General features: G+C 40.1%; 1 protein-coding gene across 1 annotated transcript; it reads left to right on the top strand.

The window, feature by feature from the left end:
* The first annotated feature begins 592 nt into the window (after positions 1 to 592).
* Positions 593 to 9,565, top strand: mtmr9 (myotubularin related protein 9). The gene is made up of 11 exons (XM_044049704.1): positions 593 to 681; positions 1,007 to 1,191; positions 2,435 to 2,543; positions 2,705 to 2,830; positions 2,942 to 3,115; positions 3,329 to 3,546; positions 3,767 to 3,928; positions 4,088 to 4,229; positions 4,706 to 4,926; positions 5,072 to 5,223; positions 7,542 to 9,565. Exons 2-11 carry the CDS (start codon positions 1,010 to 1,012, stop codon positions 7,703 to 7,705), a joined length of 1,650 nt encoding a protein of 549 aa, XP_043905639.1. The 5' UTR covers positions 593 to 681; positions 1,007 to 1,009; the 3' UTR covers positions 7,706 to 9,565.
* Positions 9,566 to 10,644: the final 1,079 nt, after the last annotated feature.

Here is a 10,644-nt window from a genome sequence, read left to right as displayed (position 1 = left end):
GTTTCATCTTTACCTCACAGTGACACAGACAATTTAATTCTGGGTTGATGTAAGTTTGATCTGGGCAAGTGGAGAACACTTAACTTATGTTAACAGGATTTCTGGAATGTTTGGTCAACATTCGATCTAAAATGTCTTATATCTCAGATTTCTGTTGAGATAACTGTTATTTGTCTAATACTGTGTTTCTCTCATGGTATGATTCAGTTTTTTCATTTCCTTGTCAAGTCATAGTGAACAGCGCAGCACTAATTAACACAGTCGCAATAGTGGATCTTTAGAATAAAATGGTGGATCATGTTATATTTGGATGTCTTCTTGCACATGAGAGTTAATTTCACATGTGTAACAGGTTCTTAGCTAAATAAAACGTGGATGCTAATCTTATCAGCTGTAAAACCAGCTCTGCCAAAAATTCACCCCCTGTTTGTTTTAGTATTTCCAGAATTTATCGTCAGAAGAACGTCACTATTCGCCAAGTACGTGCAAACATAAGCTACTGCCTTCGGGTAAATCCCAAAAAGTATGATTTCCGCTTCAGTTGTGCGCGTTCCCGTCAGATGCGTGGCAATTCTCGGCAGGCTCGCGGGACTCGGCAACTGAACCTCACGTTGTTTCAACACGGAGTGTTTTTGTGAACGTACCAGTCTCGCCCAACTACGTAAACGAACAGATAACCAGGTAATTGATCGATACTTTTTATCATCCAAGACAAACACACATGTACGTGTTTTACACTGACAGCGTGTATGGTGTCGGTACTGTGACAAAGCAATAATCAAGGACAATGTTTCCACAGCTTTTCTGTCACGATTAGCTTGCTAGTTAACGTTAGCCACTTCATTTCCTGAGTCAAGCTAACTGCTGTCGGCTGACAGACTTCCCGTTTAATATTATTAAATGACATCGAGTAATAGTGTCTTTGGCGTTGCGTGGGTTGGTGTGTCTTATGTAGCAGAAGTTGTCCTTACGCGTCAGTTAAACCTGTACCATTGTTTTCCCTCAGGTCATGGAGTTTGCAGAGCTAATAAAAACACCCAGGGTGGATGGGGTTGTCCTGCATCGGCCTTTCATGCCCACTGTAGAGGGAACTCTGTGTTTGACAGGTCACCACCTCATTCTTTCCTCCAGACAGGACAACACGGAGGAGCTATGGCTGCTTCACTCAAACATTGACTCCATAGAGAAGAGGTGATGAGCTACACCATTGTGTTTATTGTATATTTTGTATAGACATTTTGCATTTATTTCTAAACTTACAGTACTTAAAACACACACACCAAAGTTTAGGCCACAATTAGCTTTGTTATTAAGTATTGTATATATTGGTGCATGTATTAGTAAGCTTTTAGTTACAACATGTATAAACCAGGCACGATATCCATTTATTTACAACATCAACAGTAGGACAGACAGATGTTACCAATTACATTAATTAGGGTTCTACTCCAGGTTTAAGAGAACCAGGATCCTGCTATCATTCATGTGTTAAGGGTGGTCACTCAAAAATGCTGCTGATGTGTTAATACTGCATACATATTAGCTGTATTTTCTGGTTGTAGTTGTGAATTTATTCACCCCAGTGTACAGATATAAAAACACACAATTCCTAACAACCTGGGTTCGAGTGATGTGGGAGCCAATTTGAGCTGAGCTCCTATAGAGAGGGTTTGAGCTCCCATGAAGGTAGCAAAATTGAAACCCTGTGACATATGACCACTCTGGTCTTTTTGGTTTACATAAAGATAAAAAGGTGGCTTTTGCATTTATTAGGCTTTTGTGTTATATGGTGTGTGCTGTCATACCTTTTCATTTTTTAAAAAAAAAGAAGAAATTATTTGTTGTTGCAATCTACCCGATATAATTGTGGGCCCGCTGTGTGTGTTCAAGAAAATAATACCGGAGTTACAACTAAAACTTTTCCAGATACTCTCTCTTAAACTGCAGATTAATTAGCTGTGCTGAAAAAAGATGACTACAAAATAAGATAAGTGTATTTTGCATCGTGGCATCTCTTGATAAGCCAGAATTAAACGAGAGAAAGGAGATTGAAAGTGCAGTGATTCTTTAACCGGATCTGAAACTCTGTGACAGGAAGTTTGAACTTGACTGAGGGATTTTGCTGTGCTGCTCTGCTGTTTCTGTTTTTGTGTGGTTGAGAGTGTTAACCACATTTACCTTTTTGTTAAACACGGTACATTTTGTTATCACACCTCATTGTAGTTTTTAATGTGCATGTATTTTACTGTGAGGAGTTTCATAGTAACAGAAAATATGACGTTGAAATAACATACAAAACCCTCACTGTTAAGTCACAGTCAGTGCTAAAGGGTTTTGAGGCAGCACTGAGACTCTGTCTTTCCTATTATATAACACATTCACATCCTTATTGCCCTTTATACCCTGTAAAACAAGTTTTTAACTTGACTTTCAGGTTTGTGGGGTCTCTAGGAAGCATCATTGTCAAATGCAAAGACCTGAGGGTGATCCAGCTAGACATCCCTGGTATGGAGGAATGTCTCAATATTGCCAGCTCTATTGAGGTAAAAACAAAAGGCTTAGCTGACTAACTACTTAACTGCTTTTCATTGTTAAATATTCCCTTCCTTTTTGATATTAGAAGAAAAAGATATCCTGGTTGTTATTTTGGGGATTTTACATGTGCAATTAATCAAAACATATTCTTAACATTCTGCATTTGTAGGCTCTGTCCACACTTGATTTAGTCTCGCTGATGTACCCTTTCTTCTACCGACCCATGTTTGAAGTCCTAGAAGATGGCTGGAATTTATTCCTTCCTGAAGACACGTTTAAAGACTTGGAGTCTATGGTATGTTCATTCATTGCAAGAGGAACTTTGACACTTACATAACCCAAGTCCTCTTTTTTACTTGCTTTGCACGTGTGCATATTAACCCGCCACCAATCCCATTTTTGTCAGACTGATGAGTGGAGACTAAGTGACGTGAACAAGGACTTCAGCGTGTGTCCGTCATATCCCCCTCTAGTGGCGGTGCCCAAAGATATTGACGACGACACACTGAGAAAACTGGCCACTTTCCGCCATGGTGGCCGCTTCCCAGTACTTAGCTATTACCACAAAAATAATGGCATGGTAAGTGCAAAAAATTAGAGTTGATATGAGTCAGACTGTTTCTGTCTTAAATCTTTTTTACTTGTAATTTCTTACATTATGTAAATTCCTAACACATTTGTCTCTCAATGACAATGGTTTGTAGGTTTATAACCCAGTGAATAGAAATCAATAAAAATATACATATCATAATATATAATGTATATTTAAATCTCAAATCCTCTCCATTTCCAGGTGATGATGCGATCAGGACAGCCTCTCACCGCAACCAACGGGCGACGGTGTAAGGAAGACGAAAAGCTGATCAATGCTACTCTGAGGCCCGGCAAACGTGGCTACATCATCGACACACGCACTATCAGTGTTGCCCAACAAGCCAAAGCTCGAGGTGGAGGATTTGAATCAGAGGCAAACTACCCCCAGTGGAGGAGGATCCACAAGTCCATTGAAAGGTGGGCCATCAGTTGATCCATGAAATAGTGTCTAATCTTAGTTTTTAGTTTTGTTTTTGAAAATGTCCTCTGCTTTTCGTCTTGGTTATAGTAAAAACCTTTGGATAAAAATAATTTCTGGTACTATGTGTGAGAAACAGTGAAATAGTTGTATATTCCATGTTATTCTGGAATTTATTAGATATATCTTTTAGTTCTGTGTTACATCTGTCATTTTCAGGGCCAATGTGCTCCAGGAGAGCCTGATTAAGCTGGTAGAGGCGTGTAATGACCAGTCTCACAGCATGGACCGCTGGTTAAGTAAACTGGAGGCTTCCAGTTGGCAGACTCATGTCAAGGAAATCCTTACCACTGCTTGTCTGGCTGCCCAGTGTATTGACAGGTCAGAAAACTACATTGAAATTCACCTGCTCTTGCTGTTCTCATTGTGTGTATACTGATGTAACATGATCTCAGTATTCAGCACTGTGTCTGTATAGACTATATAATGCTTGAACAATACATAAAGCGCTGAGGAAAAGTGTTGTGTTTTTTTTCTCAGGGAGGGAGCATCTGTGCTTGTTCATGGCACAGAAGGGACAGACTCCACCCTGCAGGTGACCTCCTTGGCTCAGATTATCCTTGATCCGTCCTGCAGGACCATCAGAGGCTTCCAGGGCCTGGTGGAGCGAGAGTGGCTCCAGGTGAGCGTCTCTGCAGATATCTCTGTACTTCAGGCTCTTACATGGGCCTGTGTCTCTTCAGTGAATGCACTACAAGATGGACAAGAGTTACAGTATTACAGTATCACTCATATTTAATTCAGTGCATAGTGATGGCAGGGAGTTCAACTCAACTTGGCTTAAAGCGAATGATTTGCATTCCTTGCAAGTATGTTATTCCACACTTGTCCTCAGTTATGTCTCGTGTTGTATTTGTTTCCCTTCTTAATGACATATTTGACATATTTGAATCGTATTCAAATTGATCCAATGCGTTTGTGTATGTCAGCATGAATATTTAGAATGTGGCTAATGTCCACATCACATCACAGAAGTTTATATTCATACACTTATAATACCCATAAATGTGGGTATTGAAATCAATCCAGTAAGCATCTAAATGGTCTTTGCTATCTGTCCCATAATCCCCATTTCCCCCTCTCTAACCACCTGGTCAGGCGGGTCATCCATTCCAGCAGCGCTGCGCCCAGTCAGCTTTCTCCAATAACAAGCCCCGCCAAGAGGCTCCTGCCTTCCTGCTCTTCTTAGATTGTGTGTGGCAGATCCTTCGCCAGTTTCCCTGCTCCTTTGAATTCAGTGAGAGTTTCCTGGTGCTGCTCTTCGAACACGCCTATGCGTCTCAGTTTGGCACTTTCCTGGGCAACAGTGCAGCCGAGAGGTAAGTCTGAAGTTAATTTTTAGAGAAATTATATTTTCCGCAATTTTCTTTATTCATGCTTATATTAGTTGTACCCGTTATAACCTGTACACAACATTTTTTTGGATTGGTAAAAGCCTTACACCAATACTCACTCCTTTCATAGAGCCAAACTGTCTCTTCCCGAGAAGACCGTGTCTCTTTGGTCGTGGGTGAATCGGCCCCAGGAGCTGGAGCATCTTACCAACCCTCTGTACGAGGCCAACAGTCTGGTGATCTGGCCCTCTGTGGCCCCACAGAGCCTGCTGCTGTGGGAAGGTAAGATCCCGAAGAACACGCCGTGACTAAAAAGATGTGCAGGAAGTGGTGTACAAACATATAATGCTCATCACAGCCATATCAGTATCATGTATTATATGTATCTGATGTCACGCAATCCGTCATGCCACAGTCAGCTTTTATGTGTTAGTGTTCTCCAGAGTAGGAGGAGGGAAGGTTCATTAGAAAGTTGTAGATGTCGGGTTACTGCAGGTCAGGGATAATGTCCGCTCCAGCTGTTTACATGCTCGAGAAAAACACAGTGGGGCTTTTTTAAGGGACAGATATATTCAGTCTGTCAGGTTCGATGTTATAACCTGTGGGTCTAAAGTCCACAGTGACCTCGGCCAGCTTGAAACGAACACTGGCGTCATTTGAAGGGCTTTTTCTGCCCCCATGACGGTCGGCGTAAACAAGAGGTGACGTCTGGAGCTCTGTAGGTTTTCAGGTGAAAGCTGGCAACAGCGAGTTAGTGAAATCAGCTGGACTGAGTAGAGCTTTTGTTTAAATAACACCAACAGACAAGAAGAGAAGGTTGGGGTTTGCATGTGTAACATAAAGGTTTAACTCAAAGAGAGTTGTGTATTGCCTTGATAACATTTCCAGGTAGCAAATTCTCTTTACATGCAAAATATTTCAGAAGCATTTAAATATAATAGTCTGCCGTTTAGTGTGGTAAATGTTTTGGCGGGGGACAGTTCTCACATCCTTTATTGACACCACAGTAATTCCAATAACAAACCACTTAAAGTGTGTGGTGCTTAATTCACCATGACAATTTTAGTTAGGAGCTTATACCAACCTGCCATTATTAAGGAATATTAAAACTGCTCGCAAAGCAACAGATTCGCTTCCACAAATGGCTCTTTTATTTAGTCCCACGCTCTGAATTCTCAACAGAAGGGGGCACTATTCACCATGTGCTCCACTCGGGCATACTTTCTATATATTTAAATGATCAGCATTTTGTGTTTGACTCTTTTGTGTTCAAAGCCACAATAATCGTTCATAATCTCAGCACCTTTCCGTGTTGTCAACATTGCTCAGATTGTTTTTTAAATGATGCGACCGATCAGCATGTTTTTTTTGGAGGTTGCAGAACGGTGTCCTTACAACACTCTTGATACCTGAGCTTCCTGATATTTGATAGTGACAGTTATGATTCACTAGTTGTTGGTTTGCTGTCAAATGCACCCTATAAACCTGTGGTACATTTAATGCTTATAGCTATTTTATATAGTGTATTTATACATTTATCTCATTCTAAAGATTTCGTGTGATTTATGAACTGTTATGAACTATTTAGAAAAAAAACCTTTGTGGGAGTTGTTTAAATAAGACGGGTTTAAATTTGTTTCAGTGAGTGTAGATACAGTGACGCTAACTCCAGAAAAGTACTATCTTTGTCTAAAGATGCTGAATCTCACATGAGCAGGAGCAAAGGCCATTCATGAAGGAAAAAAGGGAAGGGGGGGGTGTAAACACACTGGGGGTTGTTGGGTTCAGACGTTCCTTTGTGAGGCCCCCTTCATGCCTAAACCCGTGAAGCCACGCCCTCATTGCATATGAAGAGGAACATAGGGCTGCTGAAGCACGTGAATGCAACGGGAGCCTTTTTGACGCAGTTCTGTCAAAGAGAGTGAAGCACACCCCTGAACCAACTTTTAAAGACCCCATAGAAGTCTAAATCTGTGGCTGTCAACGCCAATGAGAACTGATGATGTGTTCAAAAAAAACTACCTACTAATAAATGCCGGAGCCGAAGCCTTTTGCCCCAACTGACCTAAAACACAAAAAACAAAAGCCATTTCTCCATTTTTCAAGTGCAAAAATGATTATTAAAATTAAACAGCAAATTAAATAAATTAATTGTGATATATAATTCTGGCCATCAATGATAATTAAAGATCACTGGAATTTATGTTTCTCAGTTTTATCTCTAGGTTTATTAATTCCACTTTAAATTATGTCAATGAGTAACATGATCATGAGATTTTCGTCACGTCCGAGTCCTGTAAACACCCGTCTCCTTAACGTGGGACTGTGCTTTGATTTAAAGACTTTCCGATCATTTAACATAGTTTGCTCTCATTCCGACAGGCGACTTAACCTTTACACAGTGTTGTGCATTTCTGTCATACTGAACATCTCAGTAGTTACGCTTGTATTTCCAGTATACCAGTCCCAAACAACCCTCTGCCAAAATACCCCGCCCACTACTGCAGTGTTCACACAGTTCAAACAATTTAGGCAAATCTTTGTTTTTTTGTTTTGGTTTTGCATGAATACCAATATGATCTCCTGCTCTTTCAATACAGGAGTGTTCCTCCGCTGGAACCGTTCTTCTAAGTGTTTGGATGAAGCCTATGAGGAAATGGTACATATAATTGAATACAACAAGGAGCTACAGAACCGAGTAAACAGCCTGCGCAGGCAACTGGCCCAACTGGAAACTGAAGATCCCCTACTTCAAACCCCATAGGGAGAATGAGAGTGTGTGACATAGTTAGACAGAGAGAATGAGACATGCAAATGGATGTGAGATGAGAGAAAATGTAACTAATTGCAGTGTCAGTCTGGTTAAGGCCTTGTTAGCTGATTTCTTTTTATTTCATGTTTTTTTTGCACTCTACATGAAACATGCCATTATACCTCCATGAACATCAAACTTAGCCTCTCTTTGATTTTTGCTGAAAGCTGCCGTCACTGATGGCTAATATCATGTCTGTGTCTGTCATTAACGTTGCGATGAAGCAGAACAGTGAGGGAAACCGAAGAACTACTCATAAGTTACTTAATTTCAAAGAAAACTGAATTTGCTTTTACGGCTCAGCTGTGGTCCACAGTTGTAAAAAGAAGGTGACACCGGCATCTTCACGCTGAATTAATGAGGTTGATGTATTTGTGGCCATTAATCCTGTTACTGATGGACACTCACTGCGGGCTACACATTTTCACCAACCATCCTGCTGAATCTATACACAACTACGGCACTGCGAAGTAACTATGGCAACATCTAGAGTGCTATAAGGTGGCCCGTGAACTTGCACATCCAGATTATATACTGTACTAAGCGTAGGAAGGGTCATCACCTACTGTATCGTACAGTAAACGAGGAGGCTCGTTCTGTACGATTCCGATCCTGACTTGACATTCCACTCAGCAGCTTGGCCTCAGAGTTTACACAGAATCATTTAAAGGAAACCTTGTACAAACAGTGTCTCCCTACTTGGTAATGCCATTTCTTTGTTACCATGCTTCATTGTTAACAATAGTAGTAGAATTGTAACTATAAAATATGTTTATGTTTAACTATAAATAGAAAAGGCGTTGTGATGGTTCAGAGTCTCTTGTTGTCGATGTTCAGGTGACAAGATCCTGAATATCAGCATGACTTGACAGAGTTATTGACACATCACATGTTGGAGGTGTGTCTGCTTTGTGCCAGATATTGCGATTCATATTTAGGTTCCTAAGGTGAATAAAATTGTTGCGTTAAATGCATTTTTAATCAACATTTAAAGCTAATGCACTTTGTGTGAAATTGCATTTCAATTATGTTTGTGAAGCCTTTGCTACAATATCCGAAAAATACTAATATAATTATTGTAACTCGCATATTTTGTCTGTTAGTGCTCACAACTGGTTGCCATTATGGACAATAAACATGCTATTATATAATGTGAAAACATGCCAATATGTATAATGCAAACTTGTACATTTTCTTTTAATCGACGCAGAAGAGAAAAAGAAAGCGTGTCATGGGAAACGCCTCCAACCAAAGTACCAATTTTCTCACCAACACCCTGAACACATCATAGGAAACCTATGCTCAGGAAAACCACGCAGACTTTGCTTCTTTCTGTAATTGCAGCTGAAATTGGAGAGAAATATATAAAACAAATTTACCTAAGTTCTCGTGACACTAATGTTTATCCTTAATATCAGTTACTGGGTAAAGTTTTTAACTTATGAGACAAAGCTACATCCATTTTTGTTTCTTTGTGTTTGTGCTTTGTAGTTCCTCGTCTTGTTTTAAAAAATTATGCAATATTTACACGGAATAATATTAACGCCAGCTTTGACTGATTATCAATGTTTACACATGCTTTCGATGCCCAGAACTATTTCCTTCAGCCAAAAACACACCCATGCTTAAGTTAGCTAGTAAAGTAAATTATGATCTTAAATGAATGTCTTGAGTTGCTCTTTTTTTGGTTGTTGCACTGTTGACAAACGTTATTATTGTCACTTTCTGTGGAATCAGAATTTGTAATCGACATTTCAGGTTTTTTTCTGTTGTATTGCGTTATTTTTTAAGCTATTAAAGCATTTGAGCACATGACGGATTTGCTGACTATTTTGTCTTAAATGTCCTTGTTATACGCCTTCCTTTAAAGCTTCTGATGTGTTTTTAGACAAAAAACTAAACAAAGGTCAATCGTATGAAATTGTTACATGTAATTGTCACTTCTCAGCTGCAAGGAGCATTTTTAGACTCATTGTTTTGGTCTCTTCCCACAGCAGTGAAAAATAAGCAGCTGTCCAATTGTCATCAGCATTTTCCAATACTGTCCAGAAAAGGCAGGCACCTCATAGAATATGTTACCACTGCTATGACGAAATGATCATCTGATGTGAGGTGACTGGGGGAGGTGACGGGGGGGAATAAATAGCCCCAAAGATCAGCTGCCACGTGAAGCCTTTACTCTTCACGAGACAAATTCTTGCCGTGACTATTTCCACCGGGTTTACTTAACGGCAGCACATATTGATGTGGTTGTGTATCCTTATTTAAAAGATCAGAGGTTTATTACTGTTAGGAACAATCAAATTGAAGTTCTTATAATTTCGGTTTTCCTCTTGTGTAGGCTAAAAAGAAGAATTCCCTCAATATAAGGGACACTTATTGTGATGTTTTTTAGAAATGGGACTTCCCTCTTGTATGCACAGAAAGTGTGTCAGTTTATGAACTTGTTTTTGAGTAAGTCGATGCCTTTGCTGGGATGACATGCGCGGGGGTGTGAGCTTGTCCTCCACTCACACACCAGCACCGATCTTAATCCCACCCCATAGCTCAAATCCACTCAGAGACATTCCACGACCTTTTTCACCCTCCTCTATCGACTGCAAACAAAACTGACAGTCATACACGGGGTGTCCTCATGTTCACATTCACACTTTTACCAAGGCCACTAGTAAACGTTACACCACTCCCTTCAAGGCCATTCATACCTGCGGTTCAACCATAAGTACTTGATTATCTAGTCATAAAAAGTTTTCCTCCTTAATTAAAGTGTCAGTACACATGAGCACATTTGTTTTAATGTGTCCCACTTGTTGATGTTCTGCTTGAGGACATGATGCAGCACCTGTTGCAACAACACCCAAATGGTCAAACCCACAAAATCTGACACAAAA

The sequence above is a fragment of the Solea senegalensis genome, linkage group LG17, assembly GCF_019176455.1.
Source record: "Solea senegalensis isolate Sse05_10M linkage group LG17, IFAPA_SoseM_1, whole genome shotgun sequence".
NCBI lineage: Eukaryota > Metazoa > Chordata > Actinopteri > Pleuronectiformes > Soleidae > Solea > Solea senegalensis.
Note: the sequence above shows the minus strand (reverse complement) of the source record. Positions and strands in the feature narration are given on the sequence as shown.

Excerpts from the sequence above, each read along its gene's own strand:
- mtmr9 (XM_044049704.1), top strand. The coding sequence starts at position 1,010 with ATGGAGTTTGCAGAGCTAATAAAAACACCCAGGGTGGATGGGGTTGTC. Across the intron at positions 1,192-2,434 it reads ATTGACTCCATAGAGAAGAG|GTTTGTGGGGTCTCTAGGAA; the intron begins GTGATGAGCTAC and ends CTTGACTTTCAG. Across the intron at positions 3,547-3,766 it reads ATCCACAAGTCCATTGAAAG|GGCCAATGTGCTCCAGGAGA; the intron begins GTGGGCCATCAG and ends TGTCATTTTCAG.